At 37.8% G+C, this 23,131-nt stretch overlaps 1 protein-coding gene and 1 non-coding gene across 3 annotated transcripts in view; one reads left to right on the top strand and one right to left on the bottom strand.

Annotated features, from left to right (window-relative positions):
* The window catches only part of RNF141 (ring finger protein 141), a 48,070-nt gene that overhangs the window by 13,784 nt on the left and 11,155 nt on the right, over positions 1-23,131 (top strand). For both annotated transcript variants that reach the window (XM_027115408.1, XM_027115409.1), the window contains exons 2-4: positions 4,198-4,391; positions 7,310-7,418; positions 21,120-21,301. In XM_027115408.1, coding sequence (XP_026971209.1) covers positions 4,249-4,391; positions 7,310-7,418; positions 21,120-21,301 — 434 coding nt within the window. In that variant the 5' untranslated portion in view covers positions 4,198-4,248. The remainder of the gene's footprint in view (positions 1-4,197; positions 4,392-7,309; positions 7,419-21,119; positions 21,302-23,131) is intronic.
* On the bottom strand, positions 15,756-15,862 carry LOC113625266 (U6 spliceosomal RNA). The gene has a single exon (XR_003434603.1). It is a non-coding gene; the product is annotated as a U6 spliceosomal RNA (small nuclear RNA).

Below are 23,131 nucleotides of genomic sequence, written 5' to 3' on the forward strand. Positions count from 1 at the left end.
TTTTGATTCTGGTATTCTGTGGACATTATTCATTCATTCCAGTTTCAGTCATCCACAGATTGGGCAGGCATGCAGTCTTGTCTTTGTGTCATAAACAAAAATGGTAAACATCCCATCTCTTGGTGCCAGTCTCCCTCTCCTTCTGCCTAGGCTTTAGTCACTCTGGCTTTTTTTTTTTTTAACCTCAAAGTCACCATACTCCTTCCTATTTAGGCGCTTTCTATAACCTCTGCCTGGAATGTCCTCCCCTTGCCATGCCTCTATCCCTCTCTTCTCTGGCTAACTCTGACCGATAGCAAATGAAATGTTTGCCCAAGGACTTCTTCCCTGTCACAAGACTAGGTCAAGTCCCCCTTTTATAGGCTTTCAGTACCCTATACTTGTTTGGCTTAGCACTTATTATTTTGAAATTATGTATTTATTGGTGTGATTGTTGTCTCTTCCCCACTGAATCAGATACTCCATGGTGGCAAGAACCCTGTTTCTTACACTCACTGTTGTATCCCCAGAACACAGCACAGTGCCAGGCATATGGTGCTTGTTGAATTTAATTTTTTAAAAGGCCATGTAACAGTGGCTCCCTAACACCAGTGTACAGCCTTTGGCTCCTGATGATTTTTTCACACATCTGGATTAGAACAAGAAAAATAAGGACCATAGTGTTAGTGTATGTAGTATAAGTCGGTGTGAAATTACTGCCTTCTTGGGAAGGACTTTTATTCTAGTATTATATCCTTCTATTTCCTAGGTTATAAGTTATTCTTTAAATTTTTGTTAAGTTTTAGAGATTTTTTTCATTTATTTTTGGAAAGTATCCTTACTTAGAATAGAAATAAATGTGCAACATCATGGTGCTTTGAGACTTTATATTAGACTATGAAATCCAGAAATTACTAATGTTGAGTACTCTAGAGACCTCCTCTAAGCTAAAATCTTTGTTTCTCTTTGAATACGATTGCTATGAATCCATTTGGCTATATTTAAAGTATATAATTTTGCCTTCAGAGATGTTTTCTTAGTGGCCTGGATCTTCCTCAACAACTTCCTTTCATTTATCTCTGTAATACATATTTATCATTGCCAAGTAGGCTCAGATTCAAAACAGTAATTGTTGAGTTTTTCTCTTTAGAACAGTTGTACTTTTCCTATATTTAATGTGACTAAAAGAATAAACCTCAAATATAACACATTAAATTTGAATACAAAGCAAAATTTGCATATTTATGGTTACTGAGAACTCTTATTGTAAATGATTTTATATTTTAGAGTTATAACTTTTCATTTTTTTGATTAAATGATAAAGCAGGTTTCCTGACAAAATTTTTACTATAAATTGTTACTGTTTCACCTGCTTTATATGATATGAGTGTTAATTCAGGTGAAGTAAAATGATAGTCTTTGACATGTAAATAAAATGGAATTTCTTATAGGAGGGGGGAGGATCAGATTCTTTTTAATTTTAATGCTTTTTTCTTTTTCTAACTTTATTTTTTTTAAAAAAGTCTAATATTAGCTTTGTGGCTTTATTAATTTAACCTCTCTGTGCTTGTTTCCTTAGCTATCTTGTTTCTTCATCTGTGAAATGGTTATCATGAGGATTTAAATGACTAAATTCATGAATATATATAAAGTACTTAGAAGATTGTGTTACACAGTAGAAGTGGTGAACGAATATTAGTTGATTTTACTATTATTAGTAGTGGTATTCGTATTGAATTGGGATTTCCTTATTCAGCTGTAGAATATATCAGGATACATAAATACTAAAAATTTATCTTATTTTCTATTTTAACCGTATCTCCGTGCTTAATATTTTGATAAATCATTATTTACCAAAGGAGAAAAAACTGTCTAGAATAAACACATCCAACTCTTCTCTAGCCACAATACATAGAATTATATCCTTCAAGACTTTAGAGTGATTATTAAATAAATGTTTTGTGATTAAATTTTAAGTCAATTCAGTAACTTATTGATCTACCTTGATAGTAGATTATTAAAGTAGTGATCTAGCCTTTTAACTAAAATATCACCTTCATATTTAGAAAACAAGTTATATAAATTCGAAATTAAAAATACCTAGAGGAGGGACTTCCCTGGTGGCACAGTGGTTAAGAATCCACCTGCCAGTGTGGGGGACATGGGTTCAAGCCCTCGCCCGGGAAGATCCCACATGCCCTGGAGCACCTAAGCCCGTGTGCCACAGCTCTTGAACCTGCGCTCTAGAGCTCATGAGCCACAACTACTGAGCTTGCGTGCCACGACTGCTGAAGCCTGCGTGCCTAGAACCCGTGCTCCACAACAAGAGAGGCCACCGCAATGAGAAACCCATGCACTGCAACGAAGAGTAGCCCCCGCTTGCCGCAACTAGAGAAAGCCTGCATGCAGCAACAAAGACCCAATGCAGCCAAAAATAATTAATTAATTAAAAAATAAATACCGGGCTTCCCTGGTAGCACAGTGGTTGACAGTCCGCCTGCCGATGCAGGGGACACGGGTTCGTGCCCCGGTCCAGGAAGATCCCACATGCTGCGGAGCGGCTAGGCCCGTGAGCCATGGCCACTGAGCCTGCGTGTCCAGAAACTGTGCTCCGCGACGGGAGAGGCCACAACAGTGAGAGGCCCGCGTACCGCAAAATAAATAAATAAATACCTAGAGGAATTAAAAAGCAAAAGCACTTTTTTTTCTAAGCAGAAAATGTAACATAGTTGAATTAGCTAAAAAGTCTTTAATTTACATATATTTTACAATTAAAATTAAGTTGTACATTTATAAATAAAGTAATTCTACAATAAATTTTTTAGCTGATCTATTTATATCATGATTATACATCACAGTATATCATAGCGTTAAAGAATATAAGCACTAGAATCTAAAAAACATGAGTTCAAATTTCACTTCAACCATTTACCAACTGTTTGTTTTTCATATAAATTTATTATTTAGTTTTGGCTGTGTTGGGTCTTCATTGCTGTGCGTGGGCTTTCCTTCTAGTTGCGGCGAGCAGGGGCTACTCTTTGTTGCGGTGCACAGGCTTCTCATTGCGGTGGCTTCTCTTGTTGCGGAGCACGGGCTCTAGGTGCATGGACTTCAGTAGTTGTGGCACGCAGGTCTCAGTAGTTGTGGCTTGCCAGCTCTAGAGCACAGGCTCAGTAGTTGTGGCACACAGGCTTAGTTGCTCCGCGGCATGTGGGATCTTCCCAGACCAGGGCTTCCTGCATTGGCAAGCGGATTCTTAACCACTGCGCCACCAGGGAAGTGCTACCAACTGTTTAATGTTTTTTGGGGGCTGCGTTGGGTCTTCGTTGCTGCGCATGGGCTTTCTCTAGTTGTGGCGAGCAGAGGTTACTGTTCGTCGTGGTGCGCGGTCTTCTCATCGCAGTGGCTTCTCTTGTTGCACAGTACGGGCTCTAGGCATGCAGACTTCAGTAGTTGCAGTCCCCGGCCCCTAGAGTGCGCAAGTTTCAGTAGTTGCAGTGCATGGACTCAGTAGTTGTGGCATGCAGGCTCAGTAGTTGTGGCGTACAGGCTTAGTTGCTCCTTGGCACGTGGGATCTTCCTGGACCAGGGATCGAACCCGTGTCTCCTGCATTGGCAGGCAGATTCTTAACCACTGCACCACCAGGGAAGTCCCCAGCTGTTTAACTTTAGATAAGTCACTCAACTCTATTTCCTTATCTGTCAACTAGGAATATAATAATGCCTACCTCTTAGGGTTATTGTAAGAGATAAATGAGATAATATATGAAAGCCCTTAGTTTGGAGCCTGACATGGTAAGCAGTCAGGAAATGTTCTTAGGAAAATTATATGAGGTAAACAAACTTCCTATTAAATACAATCACTTAAATGCCTCTGTGTGTGTGTGTAATGGTTTTTAACTTGGCAAAATTATAGGAATTCACCCTCCCAATAAGATAAGTGAATCCTGTATTCTCATTTACCTGTATGATCTTTAAAAAATAGAACTGTAAATCTTTACTTTAAAATATAGTTGTTTAAATAAATTCCACCTTAGACTCATGTAAGTCTGTTGAGATCTCACTTAAAAGTATTCCTGTTTTGCTTTACTTTCTTGAAGGGATGGGTATGTTGCCATTTTTATATTACATATTAAAAGTATATATTACATATATATATATACACAATATATATACCATATATTACATGTAAAAGTAACTTTTATGTATATTTGACAGAAACGATGTGAAGCAACACTCTTTTTGGATTTCATAAGACATCATTTCATCATGGGACAGCAAATTTCGGATCAGACGCAGCTGGTTCTTAACAAGTTACCAGAAAAAGTAGCAAAACATGTCACATTGGTTCGAGAAAGTGGCTCCTTAACTTATGAAGAATTTCTTGGAAGAGTAGCAGAACTTAATGATGTGTAAGACTTGCTCTTTTTCATTTTATTTTCTCCCCTTGACATATTGCCCCAGTGTTATGACTGTCTGAGAGATAACCACACGTATTGGTTGGTAAGAGAATGTTTTCAGCAGCAGTTAGCAAATATTTATTGAGTACTATAAGACTTTCTATGTAGCTATCTAAAAATATGTCATAGGACTAAAAGAACAGAAGGAACTTAAAACTGAATTTTGACCACAGGCGTGTAAATTGACCCTTGTTTGAAAGCACTGAAGGAGGTGCATAACAGAAGAGAATATACCAGTTAGTCATCTAGAGAAAGGCACCTAGGATAGTCAAAGGGCACTTCAGGTTTCTGAATATCAACCAATTCATCTAGTTAATAAATAAATCTTCTGTGTTTGTTCATTGAACCATTATTTTGCCAGAGAAATATATATATATGGTAATAATTCATTTGTCATCACTGAAGAATAAGATATTTTGTTTATAAATATTTTCTAATTAGCTATCATGTTTACATCTCTACTTAACTCTTGACTAGGTTTCTAAGATGGAGTATAAACTTCTCTGCCTCCTTAGCACATCCAATAGAACAGCCTTCTCTTTGTGAATTATTCTTTATTAAATCAATTTTTATACTGATCTGTATAGAAGCTATTAAAATATACTGAGCTCTGTCCCTGAATGACCCCAGATTGTTACACTTTTAAAATATTCCATTTTTGTTTGTGTGTTCTCCCTTAGTGACAGGAGAGCAGATGTCACTTCTTTCTATTAAGTCTTCCTCTAGCAGCACCCATATCCAACTCGCTTTGTATATGTATCTTCTGTCTCCCTGGGGGTATAGTTATAACTTATTGGCATTGCCTTTTAAATGAGATCTTAAAGGTTCTTTCTTTAGTCTATCCAACTTAGCTAACGTTCACTGAGCCCATAGTATGTGCAAGGCACTCTGCTGACAGTCTGACATTTTAACTGAGGCCTAAAGTGATTACCTAAGTATCGATGGCAGATCCAGCTTTCCCCAAGTCTGAAGATCTTTCCACTATCCCATGTTACCTCTCCTTAAACCCCAAAAAGGCCAAACAAAATCACCAAGCAGTTTGGAACCACTTAGTATATATAAATTTATATTATAGTCACTATTAATAGTTTAGGGTAAAATACATGAATGTACTCCTTAAGCTTTGCAACAACTGTATTGGATAAGAGACATATTATACTTGGCCATTTAGAACACATTAGATAAAGAGAAGGAAATGCAGTGTTTTTATGGACATGGCTGGAGTGTCCTGTTATTAGCCAGTCATGAAGAATAAAGCATTCTTAACTCTTAAAAGTTATCTTAGAAGATCATTTCTTTTAAGAACACTGGATTTCACTCATTAAAAACAGACAGACCAAAAAGAAGCCCTGTATGGATATATGGATGGATCCTGTGTAGATATATATATATATAAATGCATAGAAAATGAACTGGAAAGATATACACAGCTCTCTGGGGAGGTGATGGAAAAGGGGAGCAGAGAAGGGAGATTTTACCTTTTACTGTGTATATTTGTGTATTGTCTGATCTTTTATAATAAAAATGTAGTCATGGTTTTTAAAACTCTAGCATTTTACTTTGTTCTTTTTTTTTTTTTTTTAAAGATCATCCAAATGGTAGCATTTGAGGCATTACTTCTGAGACTGTATTCTTAAGGAATAAAATTCAATTGAGAATTTAATAGTATCATAAGAGTGGAATTTTTATGTATATTGTGTCAACTTTTTTGAAGAGTAATCAATGACATTTGCCATCCCTTTAGAGTCTTAGAACTTACATACAAAAAAACCTAGTCTCTTATATGAAATTTTGTTTTTTGGCCTAAAGATACTGGATAAAATGTGTCCTATGAAAACATCCTCAAGCTAAGCTTACTGTGTAATATAGAGGTGATGGTAAAAGAGTATCTCCCTTTTATTTATTAGCACAGAATGTTTCTGACTGGATTTGCTTCTTAAAACCAATTCCCCTGGGTCAGAGTTGGAATTTCACAAGTTCAGTGCTGTCTGAGAACTATAAAGTTAAACCTACGCAAAAGACGCATGGCTTGATAGCTAGAAAACAGAACTGGGAACTGGCAGTACTACTTTCACTGGCAGACTTTGTTACCTAGGGCTAGTTACTTAATTTTCAATGGCCTCAATTTATTTAGCTGTAAGTTTCTTAGTTCTGACTGTGATATCCCCACTGGTGCTCAGAGAGAAATGTGAGTAATGATAAAAGGGAGCTGCAATACTTATGTCTTTGAACTGATTTAAATTGGCATTGTTGCACGATATTGAGTTATCCTAAAAAGTGTTATATTTTTTATGTTAGTATCCTGTTGCTTTCTAAATCAGAATTACTCTGCTAGGGGAGGACAGTAAAGTTACATAAGCGTCTCAAAATCATTTGCTTCATCCAGTTTCAAATTATCTGTAAAAATTGTCTTCAAAGAGGTATATAAGTGTTGTTGCTTAAGGAAGGACTCAACCAAGATCAACATTTTTTCACACTTTATATACATCTGAGGCACTAGTCAAAATATGGATAAATGAAACCAGCTAAATTTTTTCTTTAAGTACCTGATTCCTTGCACATGTTTTTCCTAGCTGTCTTTGTTAGAAATTTAAAGACCATTGAGATATAGATATGAAAAAAATAGATTTATAAATATCATTCCACTATGCTTTCCACCTTGAAAATTAAATTGTATGTTTATAGTCAAAACATTCTCTATCCCTGTATTTTAAAAATCTAATTATTACAATCACCATTATTGTTATTTGTCTTTCTGTGTTTTCTTCACATTTCCTCCTCTGTCTTAAACTTTCTTGAATCTGGTTTCGTAGCTCCATTATTTTACGTGACTTTTCATAAAATTAACGAATGTGTTTACCTCTTTTCAGAACTGCTAAAGTGGCTTCTGGCCAGGAAAAACATCTTCTCTTTGAGGTACAACCTGGGTCTGATTCCTCTGCCTTTTGGAAAGTGGTTGTACGGGTAGTCTGTACCAAGGTGAGAGTGATAGATATTTCCAACTCTGAGCTTAAACTATTTTGGTGGTTAGAACCACATTTAATAGTATAATATAATACAGTGGAAATAAATGTTTATAATTTGGTTGTTATTAACATTTATTTGTAAAACCATATAAAACAGTTTTGATACTATTTTTGCCTTCCAGGTTAACTGTTTGAATTTCACTGGTTGTATAATTGCCATATAGCAGAGATTTATTTTTTAATTTAATTTATTTATTTTTGGCTGTGTTGGGTCTTTGTAGCTGCATGCAGGCTTTCTCTAGTTGCGGCAAGCAGGGGCCACTCTTTGTTGCAGTGCAAGGGCTTCTAACTGCGGTGGCCTCTCCTGCTGTGGAGCACCGGCTCTAGGCACTCGGGCTTCAGCAGTTGCAGCATGCGGGCTCAGTAGTTGTGGCATACAGGCTTAGTTGCTTCATGGCATGTGGGATCTTCCCAGACCAGGTATTGAACCTGTGTCCCCTGCATTGGCAGGCGGATTCTTAACCATTGCACCACCAGGGAAGCCCCAGAAGAGGTTTTTATAATCAAGGAAAGTGGTAGTAAACGTTCATCCTTATCTTGTACCTCTCTTTTTGGAATTTAACTGACTGTGGAATCCTAAAGTAACACCCTACTTAGCTCTAAGATGACTTCTTAAAAATTAAGTGTCTCTTAGTTCATCTTTAAATTTTAGATAATAGAGTATATCAACTGTGCTAAAAAATATGGCAGCTGTCATAGAGTATTAGGAAGCCTCATCCACTAATGGGTAGATTAGAATATGTGGTTCTTAACCTTTTTGAGGCCATAGAACTTTTGGTGAAATTAAAGGCATGAATTTTATTAAGCTTCCTCCTATCCCAACCCTTGCTCTAAAACACAATAAAATCATCCATATGCATATAAACAATAAGTTGGGCATTCATGAATGCCTTTATTTCAACTCCTGATCAATCCATGAAGAACTCCTGGGTAAGGAGATTTTTTTCTTTTGTATCATGGACACTGGATGTTACCCAAATAATATGTCACATTTCCCCAGTGGGTTGATTGCCACTACTATGCTATAAGTGGAGTAGGATTGATTGTGTTTAGTTGATCGAATTTGAAGGTCTAATTATTTAAGTAATAAAAGAACTTTAAAAAGGATTAGAGGAACAAAGACAGAGAGATCTTAATTCCAGACTTGGCTAAGTGCCTGAAGTTGAATGGCACCTGTTAAAGTTTACAGTTGATTTAGAGAAAATATATAGTATAGTTTAATACCACTCAGCTGTGTCTATCAACACTGAACATTTGCTTTTTGATTTTTTTTAAGTCCAAATGTTAAAAAGCACTTAACAGCTGCCAGAGAACCATCATTCAAAAATTTTTTGCATTATTCATGACAGAGGTAGTTAATGTGATACAGTGTGGTGTGGGTAGCAGTGTAACTTTGTATAGTGTATAATATGTCACAAATCATAGTAACAGAATACACACTGAAATACAGCTTGATCCAAGATCACATTTTGTTATTTATACTTAGATTACTGGGCTCAAAAACTGTATACCAGGGCTTCCCTGGTGGCGCAGTGATTAAGAACCCCCTGCCAGTGCAGGGGACATGGGTTCGAGCCCTGGTCCAGAAAGATCCCACATGCCGCAGAGCAGCTAAGCCCGTGCACCACAACTACTGAGCCTGTGCTCTACAGCCCGTACACCACAACTACTGAAGCCCACACGCCTAGAGCCCGTGCTCCACAATAAGAGAAGCCACCACAAGGAGAAGCCCACGCACCACAACGAAGAGTAGCCCCTGCTCACTGCAACTAGAGAAGGCCCGCACGCAGCAACAAAGACCCAACACAGCCAAAAATAAAAAACAAATAAATAAATAAATTTATTTTTTTTAAAACTGTATACCAAACACATATTTTTCCATTTTCTGTTTGTTTTGGGGTTTATATTATATTTATATTACGTTCATAAGCGGTTTTTTACAGTGTTATAAATATGCATACTCCCAAAAGAACTTTTGAATTTGCAAAGGAATAAGGTAAAGAAGAAATGAAGAACTGTGCTTAAAACATGTAAAACCATTCAAATAGACTAAGTAAATCCCATACAGTACTCCCATCATCTTTGAGTTTACACTGCACATAATCTTTCAGGACTATTTGAAAGTCAACTTCAGAGGACACATGGGTGAATTTATAAGAACTCTAGTGACAAAGGTCATTTCTGAGAACTGTGCATTCTTTCTCCTTTTCTTGCTCTCTCTTCCACAGTAACCATCCAGCTGATCTTTTCAGTTTTATCTCTACTAGGTTTCACTTGAGTTTACTTGTAACACAAAGTTCACACTCTCAAGGAGACTGTAACTAATGCTCAGGCCCCTCTTTCTTCTCATCCAGATTACTTTAGATTCAGTGATTAATCTCCACGCCTTCAGACTCTTCTCCTAATTCCAATTTATTTATTTATTATTTTTTTAATAGCTCTTTATTGGAGTATAATTGCTTCACAATACTGTTAGTTTCTGTTGCACAACAAAGCAAATCAGCCATATACATACACATGTCCCCATATCCCCTTCCTCTTGAGCCTCCCTCCCATCCTCCCTATCCCACCCCCATAGGTCATCACAAAGCATGGAGCCAATCTCCCTGTGCTATGCTGCTCCTTCCCACCAGCCAACTATTTTACATTCAGTAGTGTATATATGTTGATGCTACTCTCTCTTCACCCCAGCTTCACTCTCCCACCCCATTTCCTCAAGTCCATATTCTACCTCTTTATTCCTGCCCTGCAACTAGGTTCATCAGTACCTTTTTTTTTTTAGATTCCATATATATGCGTAGCATATGGTATTTGTTTTTCTCTTTCTGACTTATTTCATTCTGTATGACAGACTCTAGGTCCATCCACCTCACTACAAATAACTCAATTTCATTTCTTTTTATGGCTGAGTAATATTCCATTGTATATATGTGCCACATCTTCTTTATCCGTTCATCTATCAATGGACATTTAGGTTGATTCCATGTCCTAGCTATTGTAAATAGAGCTGCAGTGAACATTATGGTACATGTCTCTTTTTTTTTTTTTTTTTTTTTTTGCGGTATGCGGGCCTCTCACTGTTGTGGCTTCTCCGGTTGTGGAGCACAGGCTCCGGACGCGCAGGCTCAGCGGCCATGGCTCACGGGCCCAGCCGCTCCGCGGCACTTGGGATCTTACTGGACCAGGGCACGAACCCGTGTACCCTGTATCGGCAGGCGGACTCTCAACCACTGTGCCACCAGGGAAGCCCCCGTGTCTCTTTTTGAATTATGGTTTTCTCAGGGTACATGCTCAGTAGTGGGATTGCTGGGTCACATGGTAGTTCTATTTTTAGCTTTTTAAGGAACCTCCATACTGTTTTCCATAGTGGTTGTATCAATTTACATTCCCACCAACAGTGCAGGAAGGTTCCCTTTTCATCACACCCTTTTCAGCATTTATTGTTTCTAGATTTTTTGATAATGGCCATTCTGACCCGTGAGGTGATACCTCATTGTAGTTTTGATTTGCATTTCTCTAGTAATTAGTGATGTTGAGCATCTTTTCATGTGCCTCTTGGCTATCTGTATGTCTGCCTTGGTGAAATGTCTCTTTAGGTCTTCTGCCCATTTTTTAACTGGATTGTTTGTTTTTTTGATATTGAGCTCCATGAGCTGTTTGTATATTTTGGAGATTAATCCTTTGTCTGTTGTTTCATTGGCAAATATTTTCTCCCATTCTGAGTGTTGTCTTTTTGTCTTGTTTATGGTTTCCTTTGCTGTGCAAAAGCTTTAAGGTTAATTAAGTCCCATTTGTTTATTTTTGTTTTTATTTCCATTACTCTAGGAGGTGGGTCAAAAAAGATCTTGCTGTGGCTTATGTCAAAGAGTGTTTTTCCTATGTTTTCCTCCAAGAGGTTTATAGTGTCTGGTCTTACATTTAAGGCTTTAATCCATTTGGAGTTTATTTTTGTGTATGGTGTTAGGTAGTATTCTAATTTCATTCTTTTTTTTTTTTTTCTTCTGTACGTGGGCCTCTCACTGTTGTGGCCTCTCCTGCTGCGGAGCACAGGCTCCGGATGCACAAGCTCAGCGGCCATGGCTCACGGACCCAGCCGCTCCGCGGCATGTGGGATCTTCCCAGACCGGGGCACGAACCCGCGTCCCCTGCATCAGCAGGCAGACTATCAACCACTGCGCCACCAGGGAAGCCCTCTAATTTCATTCTTTTACATGTAGCTGTCCAGTTTTCCCAGCACCACTTATTGAAGAGGCTGTCTTTTCTCCACTGTATGTTCTTGCCTCCTTGTCGTAAATTAGGTGCCCATATGTGCATGGGTTTATCTCTGGGCATTCTATCTTGTACCATTGATCTATATTTCTGGTTTTGTGCCACTGCCATACTGTCTTGATTACTGTAGCTTTGTAGTATAGTTTGAAGTCTGGAAGCCTCATTCCTCCAACTCCGTTTTTCTTTCTCAAGATTGCTTTGGCTATTTGGGGTCTTTTGTGTTTCCATACGAATTGTAAAATTTTTTGTTCTAATTCTGTGAAGAATGCCATTGGTAGTTTGTTAGGGATTGCATTGAATCTGTAGATTGCTTTGGGTAGTATAGCCATTTTCACATTATTGATTCTTCCAATCCAAGAACATGGTGTATTCCTCCATCTGTTTATGTCATCTTTGATTTCTTTCATCAGTGTTTTATAGTTTTCTGAGTACAAGTCTTTCACCTCCTTAGGCAGCTTTATTCCTAGGTATTTCATTTTTGTTGCAGTGGTAAATGGGAGTGTTTCCTTAATTTCTCTTTCTGATTTTTCATTGTCGGTGTATAAGAATGCCAGAGATGTCTGTGCATTGATTTTGTATCCTGCAACCTTAGCAAATTCATTGATTAATTCTAGTAGTTTTCTGGTGGCATCTTTAGGATTTTCTATGTATAGTATCATGTCATCTGCAAACAGTGACAGTTTTACTTCTTCTTTTCCAATTTGTATTCCTTTTATTTCTTTTTCTTCTCTGACTGCTGTGGCTAGGACTTCCTAAACGATGTTGAATAGTAGCAGTGAGAATGGGCAACCTTGTCTTGTTCCTGATCTTAGAGGAAATGGTTTCATTTTTTCACTTTTGGGAGCGATGTTGGCTGTGGGTTTGTCATATATGGCCTTTATTATGTTGAGGTAAGTTCCTTCTATGCTCATTTTCTGGAGGGTTTTTATCATAAATGGGTGTTGAATTTTGTTGAAAGCTTTTCCTGCATCTATTGAGATTATCATATGGTTTTTATTACTTAATCTGTTAATGTGGTGTATTACATTGATTGATTTGCATATATTGAAGAATCCTTGCATCCCTGGGATAAATCCCACTTGATCTTGGTGTAGGATCCTTATAATGTGTTGTTGGATTCTGTTTGCTAGTATTTTGTTGAGGATTTTTGCATCTATGTTCATCAGTGATATTGGCCTGTAGTTTTTTTTGTGACATCTTTGTCTAGTTTTGGTATTAGGGTGATGGTGGCCTCATAGAATGAGTTTGGGAGTGTTCCTCCTTCTGCTATATTTTGGAAGAGTTTAAGAAGGATAGGTGTTAGCTCTTCTCTAAGTGTCTGATAGAATTCACCTGTGAATCCCTCTGGTCCTGGGCTTTTGTTTATTGGAAGATTTGTGTGTGTGTGTGTGGTACGCAGGCCTCTCACTGCTGTGGCCTCTCCCGTCGCGGAGCACAGGCTCTGGACGTGCAGGCTCAGCGGCCATGGCTCACAGGCCCAGCCACTCCGCGGCATGTGGGATCTTCCTGGACCAGGGCACAAACCCGTGTCCCCTGCATCGGTAGGCAGACTCTCAGCCACTGCGCCACCAGGGAAGCCCTATTGGAAGATTTTTAATCACAGTTTCAATTTCAGTGCTTGTGATTGGTCTGTTTATATTTTCTATTTCTTCCTGCTTCAGTCTTGGAAAATTGTACCTTTCCAAGAATTTGTCCATTTCTTCATGGTTGTCCATTTTATTGGCACATAGTTGTTCGTAGTAGTCTCTTATAGTCCTTTGAATTTCTGCAGTGTCAGTTGTGATTTTTCCTTTTTCATTTCTAATTTTATTGATTTGCATCCTCTCCCTTTTTTTCTTGATGAGTCTAACTAAGGGTTTATCAATTTTGTTTATCTTCTCAAAAAACCAGCTTTTAGTTTTATTGGTCTTTGCTATTGTTTTCTTCATTTTTATTTCATTTATTTCTGCTCTGATATTTATGATTTCTTTCCTTCTACTGACTTTGGGTTTCCTTTGTTATTCTTTCTCTAGTTGTTTTAAGTGTAGGGTTAGATTGTTTATTTGAGATTTTTCTTGTTTCTTGAGGTGAGATTGAATTGCTATAAACTTAGCAATTTCTTAGAACTGCTTTTGCTGCATCCCATAGGTTTTGGGGTGTCGTGTTTTCATTGTCATTTGTTTCTATGTATTTTTTAAATTTCTTCTTGGATTTCTTCAGTGACCTCTTGGTTATTTAGTATCTCACTGTTTAGCCTCCATGTATTTGTGTTTTTTACAGTTTTTTTCCTGTAATTGATTTCCAACCTCATAGTGTTGTGGTCAGAAAAGATGCTTGATATGATTTCAGTTTTCTTAAATTTTCTGAGGCTTGATTTGTGGCCCAAAATGTGATCTGTCCTGGAGAATGTTCCATGTGCACTTGGGAAGAAAGTGTATTCTGCCACTTGCAGATGGAATGTCCTATAAATATCAATTAAATCTATCTGGTCTATTGTGTCATTTAAAGCTTGTGTTTCCTTATCTATTTTCTGTTTAGATGATCTGTCCATTGGTGTAAGTGGGGTGTTAAAGTCCCCTACTGTTATTGTGTTACTGTTGATTTCCCCTTTTATGGTTGTTTTAGCATTTGCCTTATGTATTGAGGTACTCCTGTGCTGGGTGCATAAATATTTATAATTGTTACATTTTTTTCTTGGATTGATCCCTTGATCATTATGTAGTGTCCTTATCTCTTGTAACAGTCTTTATTTTAAAGTCTATTTTATCTGATACGAGTATTGCTACTCCAGCTTTCTTTTGATTTCCATTTGTATGGAATATCTTTTTCCATCCCTTCACTTTAAGTCTGTATGTATCCCTAGGTCTGAAGTGGGTCTCTTGTAGACAGCATATATATGGGTCTTGTTTTTGTATCCATTCAGCCAGTCTGTGTCTTTTGATTGGGGCATTTAATCCATTTACATTAAAGGTTATCGACATGCATGTTCCTATTACCATTTTCTTAATTGTTTTGGGTTTGTTTTTGTGAGTCTTTTTCTTCTCTTGTGTTTCCTGCTTAGAGAAGTTTCTTTAGCATTTGTTGTAAAGGTGGTTTGGTGATGCTGAATTCTCTTTAGCTTTTGCTTGTCTGAAAAAGCTTTTGATTTCTCCATCTAATCTGAATCAGATCCTTCTGGGTAGAGTAATCTTAACTGTAGGTGTTTCTCTTTCATCACTTTAAGTATATCCTTCCACTCCTTTCTGGCCTGCAAAGTTTCTGCTGAAAAATCAGCTGATAACCTTATGGGGACTCCTTTGTATGTTATTTTTTGTTTTTCCCTCGCTGCTTTTAATATTTTTTCTTTGAATTTAATTTTTGTTAGTTTGATTAATATGTGTCTTGGTGTGTTTTTCCTAGGGTTTATCCTGTATGGGACTCTCTGTGCTTCCTGGACTTGGATGACTATTTCCTTTCCCATGTTAGGGAAGTTTTCAACCATAATCTCTTCAAATATTTTCTCAGACCCTTTCTTTTTCTCTTCTTCTTCTGGGACCCCTATACTTCGAATGTTGGTGCATTTAGTGTTGTCCCAGAGGTCTCTGAGATTGCCTTCAATTCTTTTCATTCTTTTTCCTTTATTCTGCTCCTTGGCAGTTACTTCCACCATTTTGTCTTCCAGCTCACTTATTCGTTCTTCTCCCTCAGTTATTCTGTTATTGATTCCTTCTAGTATTTTTCATTTCAGTTATTGTGTTGTTCATCTGTGTTTGTTTGTTCTTTAATTCTTCTAGATCTTTGTTAAACATTTCTTGTATTTTCTCAATCCGTGCCTCCATTCTATTTCCAAGATTCTGGATCATCTTTATTATCATTACTGTGAATTCTTTTTCAGGTAAATTACCTATTTCCTGTTCATTTATTTGGTCTTGTAGCTTTTTCCCTTGCTCCTTCATCTGTGACATATTTTTTTTTAACATCTTTATTGGAGTATCATTGCTTTACAATGGTGTGTTAGTTTCTGCTTTATAACAAAGTGAATCAGCTATACATATACATATGTAAAAATATGGAACGCTTTACGAATTTGCGTGTCATCCTTGTGCAGGGGCCATGCTAATGTTCTCTGTATCATTCCAATTTTAGTATATGTGCTGCCGAAGCGAGCACTGTGACATGTTTTTTGGCCATCTCATTTTTTTTTTTTTTTAATGAGTGGGGTTGTATTCCTGTCTTACTGTTTGTTTGGCCTGAGTCTTCCAACACTGGGGTTTATAGGCTGTTGGCTAGAGCTGGGTCTTGCTGCCAAGATGAGGAACTCCATGAGACCTCGCTCCGATGAATATTCCCTGGGGTCTGAGGTTCTCTGTTAGCCAGTGGTTCAGACTCGGAGTTCCCACCACAGGAGCTTCAGCCTGACCCCAGGCTCATGAACCAAGATCCTGCCAGCCACCTGGGGTGGCAAAATAAAAAAAGAACAATAACAAAGTAAAAAATAAAATTAGACTAGGAAACTAACAGATATGCTAGGAAGAATATAAAAATGAAAATATAGATGACTCAACAACCAGAAGGTACATCAGTACCACAATAGTAAAAAAGAGGAGGGAGGAAAAGAAAAAAAAAGGGTGGGGGGAGGCCTTGGCTGTGGAGGGTGGGGCCTAAACATTGGTGAGGTTTGGGTGGTGGGCAGGGACAATGCTCAGGACCCACAGGGCTGGAAAAGGCCCTGTGGGCTGTGGGGAGGTGGAGCTTAGGCTCAAGGAACAGAAGGGGCCCAGGTGTGCCCCCCACCCCTGGTCTCAGAGGGCAGCAGACCTCACCTGGGAGCCCAGCAGGCTTCCTGGGCTCAAATGGGTGGGGCAAACGCCCTCTTCTCCTCTCCTCCGGTCTGGGAGGGCCCCTCCCACCTGCCTCTCCTGATCTCCTCTGGCCTCCCTCCTGTACCTCCAAGGACCCATGTGGCCTGGAGGGGATTTTGAGGGCAGGGGATCAGCCTGGGACCTCATCAGCCTCCCCGGGCCCAAATGGGCAGGGCAGTTGCCCCCCACTCCTTTCCCACTCTTCTCAGAGAGTCCCTCCCACCTGCCTCTCCTGATCTCCCTGGCCTCAGGGGCACCGATCCTGTCTGGCCTCCACTTGTCCTCCTGCCTCAGTCCCCCATACGTCCTACCAATTCACTTTGGGGTTCCTCACATCTCCTTGGGTGTCAGAGTCTCCCACCATTGGCTGGCAGTCGCCCTAGTTGTGGGGAGACGCTAACCCCACGTCTTCCTACACCGCCATCTTGACTCCACCTCAGTTCTAATTTATGATGCTGTGAGAATAACCTTTCTAAAGCACAGCTCTCATCAGATCACTTTTCTGTTTAAAATTCCTCAGCAATTCTTCCTTGGCTTCAAAATAGTCCCAACCCTTTGACCTGGCATTTGAGGCCCTCTACAATATGGCTCCAAGCTATCTTTTCTGTTTTACCACTATCCCCTTTTGCAGTCACCAGGCTTAACTAATTTAAGGCTGTATAGCTGTTACTTTCCTATCTCGATGCCTCTGCTCACTGAGTTCCCTCATCTAGAATGTCCATTCCTCTGTTGTTTAAATTGCCATCAGATACAAGTCACAAAAAAACCCTATTCCACCAGTTTAAACAAAAACAGTATTTATTTTCTCACTTATCAAGAAACCCTAATATAAAGTACCTCCTCGATTGGTTAATTCAAAGACCTAGCAGATCCCTCTTTCAAACTCATTGGGTCAATATTAGCTCACATTCCCCTTCTTACACCTATACTGGCAGAGGGGATGTGATTACTGTGATTGATTTAGATGAGACTAACAAGGATTGACTCCTGAGTCATTTCAGGGAGTGGTAGTCACCAAAACAAAATTAGGGCACTACTGGCACAGTAAAAAGTGGGAATGGCATTTGGATAATCAGCCAGTAGTTTCTGCCACATCTTTTATTTCTGCATGTCTAAATTTGAGGTCTCCTTAAAGGTCCACCTCAAATACCATCTCATCCATAAAGTTAACCTAAAGAAATTCTTTTGGCTCTTCTAAACTCCAAAAGCACTTTATTTATACTTCATGATTAAATTTTACGTTATGACTAAAATTATTTGTTTAGGTTCTTAGTTTCCCTAGAAGATATTAAGCTCCTGAGAGCAGGAACTCTGTCTAGATTCATCCTTGTATCTCTTACAGCCTGTAATGCTTAGTACCTGGTAAGAACTCAATATATGTTGAGTGAACAAAAATCTGTTGAAGAAATATTCTCATTTTAAATGACTGGGATAGGTTGAAGCTTTCCTTGTGTATTGATATAGTATAGTACCTAAATTACATTCTCCATCTTTGTTTTATAAATTACTCAGCTCACATTGAAGGGCCCAGTAGAAATTGTAGAAAACTGTAGGAATATGAATGTAGCAGATTTCTGATCCCTTAGTTTTCTGTTGCTTTTCTTTGGCAAACACAGAATTAATGTTTGATTTTACTATTAGTCAAAAAAAATTTTTTTTGCCTCAGTATCTCTAACCATTATATCTTTATGGTGATTAAACATCATCCTTAAAATAAGATTCTAAGTTAGAAAAACAAAAGTATTAAAAACATAGGCAATCAGACCTTTCATTTGTATAATTTTTCTTGATTTTAGATCTAAAGAAATGTTTTATTTGCATTTCTTAGTTTCTTTTTGAAAGACTCTATGAGAAGTCAGTGTTAACATTAGAAAAAAAGAGTTAAAGTCCAGTATAAAAAGCTGATAGTAGGGCTTCCCTGGTGGCGTAGTGGTTGAGAGTCCGCCTGCCGATGCAGGGGACGCGGGAGAGGCCACAACAGTGAGAGTCCCGCGTACCGCAAAAAAAAAAAAGCTGATAGTAGACTGAAATTTTATTTTATTTTATATTTCTTAATCTTAAGCAACTAAAAGCCAATTTACAGTAAGACCTTATCCTGAGTATCTGCTATCTGCTGTGGCGGTTATACTCAAACATTATAAAAAAATAATCTAAATAATGTTTAAATGGAATATTTTGTGGAAATAATTTAGAAAAATTAATGGGTTAATTAAAATTAAAATTATGGACTAAGGTGGCTGTTAAGAAGCTTCATGAATTATTTTATTTTCATCCATCTTTTTACTTAGACCAACACCTTGGAGTCATCCTTGACTTCTCTTTTTCTCTTAATACCCACCCCACAGTCAGTGTATGAGTGAATCCTGTCAGGTTTCTCTTCAAAATATATTCAGAATGTGACCAACTCTTACCATTGTCATTACTATCACCTTATTCCTAGCAACCATCATCTCTCACTGGGATTATTCCAATAGCCTTCTAACTCGTCTCCCTGCTTCTGCCCTTGTCCCCATTATGTCTAGTCTCAGCACAATAACCAGTCTGTTCCACTCATAATCTGAAATGAAATTAGATCTTATTACTCCTTGGCTCAAAACCCTCCAGTGATTTGCCATGCCCTTGGAGTAAAAACCAAAGTCATTACTATGAACAGCAAAGTTCTATACATTCTGTCCCCACCTCACTCCCTAACCCTATCTTCAACCACTCCTCTCTCTCTCATTCTGTTCCAGCCACGCTTGGCTCCTTGCCAGATTCACTTCTGCCTTTGCACTTGACTGTCATCCTGGAATGCTCTTTCCCCCAGATATCCATATGACTGATTCGTGCACCTCTTTAGTTCCTAAATGTCACCTACTCTGTGAGGCCTTCCCTGTAGCCTTTCAGCATTTTCTCTCCTCTGTTTAATATTCTCCATAGCACTTATTTCCATCTTATCTAATCTGTATTTTATTTGTCTGTCTCTCCTACCTATAGTGTAACCTCCATGAAGACGGATTTTTGTCTGGTTTTTACACACTATGTCACCAGTGCCTAGAGCAGTGCACATAGTACGTGTAACACCCACATAATGGGTACTTGATAAATATTATGTGAATTGTATGATTATAATAATAACAGTTTGTAGCGAATATAACAAAAAAGAAGACTCACGGATATAGAGAACAAACTAGTGGTTACCAGTGGCAGGGGTGGGTAGGTAGGGGCAATATAAAGGGAGGGGATTAAGAGGTACAAACTATGAGGTATAAAATAAGCTACAAGAATATATTGTACAACACAGGGAATATAGCTAATATAATAACTATAAATGGAGTATAACCTTTAAAAATTGTGAATCACTATATTGTATACCTGTAATTTATATTGTACATCAACTATACTTCAATTTAAAAAATTGAAGTTTGATGAGCTTTGCTATTAAATACTAAGTTTATATGAATTATTCCCTAATTTCTGAACTGTGCAGTTCCAGAAGAAGACTGGCCCAGTTTCCTCAGCTCTGAAAGTCTTATTTTGTAAGCCTGTATAAATTCCTGTCACCTTTAATGCTATTTATTTGTTCTCTACCCCATGTATAGTCTTTTATTACAAAGAATCTTACATATTTGCATCTCTGTAGAGACCTTACCTTCCCCAAATTTAATGAATTTTCTGATTACTAGAGATGGTTCTACCATTTTCACAGTGGAATCTGATTCATACTTGATTCTGTTTTTTCTCTTACTGCCCTCTCAAGTAATAATTAATAAATGCTAGTTACAAATATTATTATTTTATTCAAAATATTGAAATGTTGCTATAATCATGTCTTTTTAATATAACCTAACTATTGTACTTCACTTTCTCATGTCTCCAGATTGTAAGTTTTGGTATATAATAGAACTTAAGATATTCAAGAAGGAAATCTGTTGTTTCAGTTATAGTAGAATGGCATGTGGTTGTTGGATTCAAATAAATCTTTAATTAAAAAATTCTATAGGGGCTTCCCTGGTGGTCCAGTGGGTAAGGCTCCACACTCCCAATGCAGAGGGCCCGGGTTTGATCCCTGATCGGGGAACTAGATCCCACATGCATGCTGCAACTAAAGATCCCACGTGCCACAACGAAGATCCTGTATACCGCAACTAAGACCCGGCACAGCCAAAATAAATGATAAATGAATAAATAAATAAATATTTTTAAAAACTGAACCTTAATTTAAAAAAAAAGAAATTCTTTAAATAAATTAAAATGAAAAGGATTGTCAATACTGATCTCTAAAATTAGTTTCTTAATTCTGGGAAAGTTGCCTGACCTCAACAACTAAACAGGATGATGGCTAATCAACCCTACAGGTTATTTTGAGTATCACATGATATAATATTGTATATTTTGAACCCCACAAATGTAGGGGACATGATATTATTCATTTGCTCAGACTCTTGCTCTCTTGTTAGGTAATTTGCAAACTTTGAAAACTTCTGTTTCCTAGGATGTTTGACTAAATATTTGTTCCCCTTTTTTGGGAAAAATCGATCAAAAAAATTATCAACTTTTTTTTTTCATTTTCTTTGTATTTTTAGATTAACAAAAGCAGTGGCATTGTGGAAGCATCACGGATCATGAATTTGTACCAGTTTATGCAGCTTTATAAAGACATCACAAGTCAAGCAGCAGGAGTATTGGCACAGAGCTCCACCTCTGAAGACCCTGATGAAAACTCATCATCTGTAACATCTTGTCAGGCTAGTCTTTGGATGGGAAGGTATACAGTTCATAAATACCATGTTTCTCTTATTTTCCAACATGCAAAGTACTGAAATCGCATTAATGTTTTTGCTGGTGTTCTCCATGACATCTTAAATCACATTACTTTTTGTCTTAGTTGATATTATATCCCAGATCTGCTTTTGGATTATTCTGTGTTTCAGGACATTGTTAGAGTGCCAAATAAAAGAAAAACTAAAGTGGCTCACACCAGGTAATGCTTCTGTCAATCTAGTTTCCATGAATCCACTCTTCGCTCTACCTGCTTGCATTTAATGACAAAGGATATAGTTAATACCCCTCTTATAATAGGCATTTAGGTTCTTAGACAATCAAAGCTCTTCAGGGAATTAGGTCCAAGAATCTGGCAAAACCATTCCAGTTTTTCTTAAAGATATCTGACTAATTGGAGCATTAACATTGTAAATACTGTCTCCAGGACTTGGCAGTCCATTCAGGAATGAACAAGTAGTTGGTACACATATTGCATGTACTGAGTTACCAGAAGGAAATGAAGTCAGACAGCATTTTCTGTGATGGTGCTTGTTTACTCAGGCCTAATATATTATTGTTCTATCTAAACTTTCTTTTCCTTCTCTGTAATGCTTTTGGCATGTGAAAACTCCCACCTGTTGCCACTTGACAACCATGACCATAATTTAACTTTATAAATGCCTCATTGGAAAAAGGCTTATGTGGGTCCAGACATGTTGACATCCTGTCTTATTGTCATACAGGGTAGACAGCACAAATCTGAATTGACAGTGTCTTTTAACTTGAAGTTAAGAATATGGTTAACAAGAACTTCTTTTTTATTGCTCCATTTACAGTTGCATTTTCCGATCCATTCTTAACCACCTGGTTTCCAAATACTATGTTGTAGTAAGATTGTATTTTAACTTATCATTTCCTGTTTATCTTTAATAGGATTGTTTGGTTTTCTACGTTTGGGCTGTACAAGTGTTGCTGATGAAATGCCAAATGAGTTTTAGAGTATTATAGGCAGGATTTTGGCTTATCTTTCCTGTATTTTGTAAAGTTAATCTTTCAAAGACAGGCGTCTGATTTCCTGCTTTTTGTCCTCTCCCTCTTCAGAATGGTGATTTTTTTTTTGAGTATTTTGAAAGTTGACAATAGTATTTATTAGTAAATAGTATTTACTAAGCTCGATGGTAGCAAATTAATTGAAAGTAATACTTTTTTCTTATTGCAGTCATTGTAATGAAGGAGGTAAGAGTGTTATTCCTTTTCATGTGCGCTTGAGACTGGGAAACTCAATGCCTGATTGGTAGGTTAGGGCTGCTTCTTGCCTTTGTATGATTTTTGGGTTTTTTTGTTACACCCTGATACACTTAGTTCATAGAAAAACAGACTTTTCAAGTTGAGAGGGATCTTAAGAGGTATTTATTTGGTTCAGCCTTACATCTGGTGCCTATTTCTATTAGTGGTTTATATTTATTAAGTACTTGTAGGGTATTAGGCATTGTGATGAGTGCTTTACACGTATAAACTCATTAAATCACAACAACCCCATAGGAATACAATTATTGGTTCATTACAGATGTAGAAACTGAGGTTTAGACAAATAAATGACACGGCTAGAAATTGGCCTAGCTGAGATTCACATTCTGGCCTGTCTGGCAATACAGCCATGCTCGCAACCTCTGCATTAGTACTCTCTGGTGCAGGAAGATCCTATATTAGAGTGCTTCTTAAACTATAATATTCACTGGTTTTGAGAAGGAGCTTGAGAGTCTGTCATGTTCCCAGGTGTTGTCACTACTGCTCATCCATGGATAGCACTTTGCATAGTGAGACTTAACCACAT

The sequence above is a fragment of the Aethalodelphis obliquidens genome, unplaced genomic scaffold, assembly GCF_003676395.1.
Source record: "Aethalodelphis obliquidens isolate GAN/ISIS:26980383/991018 unplaced genomic scaffold, ASM367639v1 scaffold14, whole genome shotgun sequence".
In the NCBI taxonomy this organism is placed as follows: domain Eukaryota; kingdom Metazoa; phylum Chordata; class Mammalia; order Artiodactyla; family Delphinidae; genus Aethalodelphis; species Aethalodelphis obliquidens.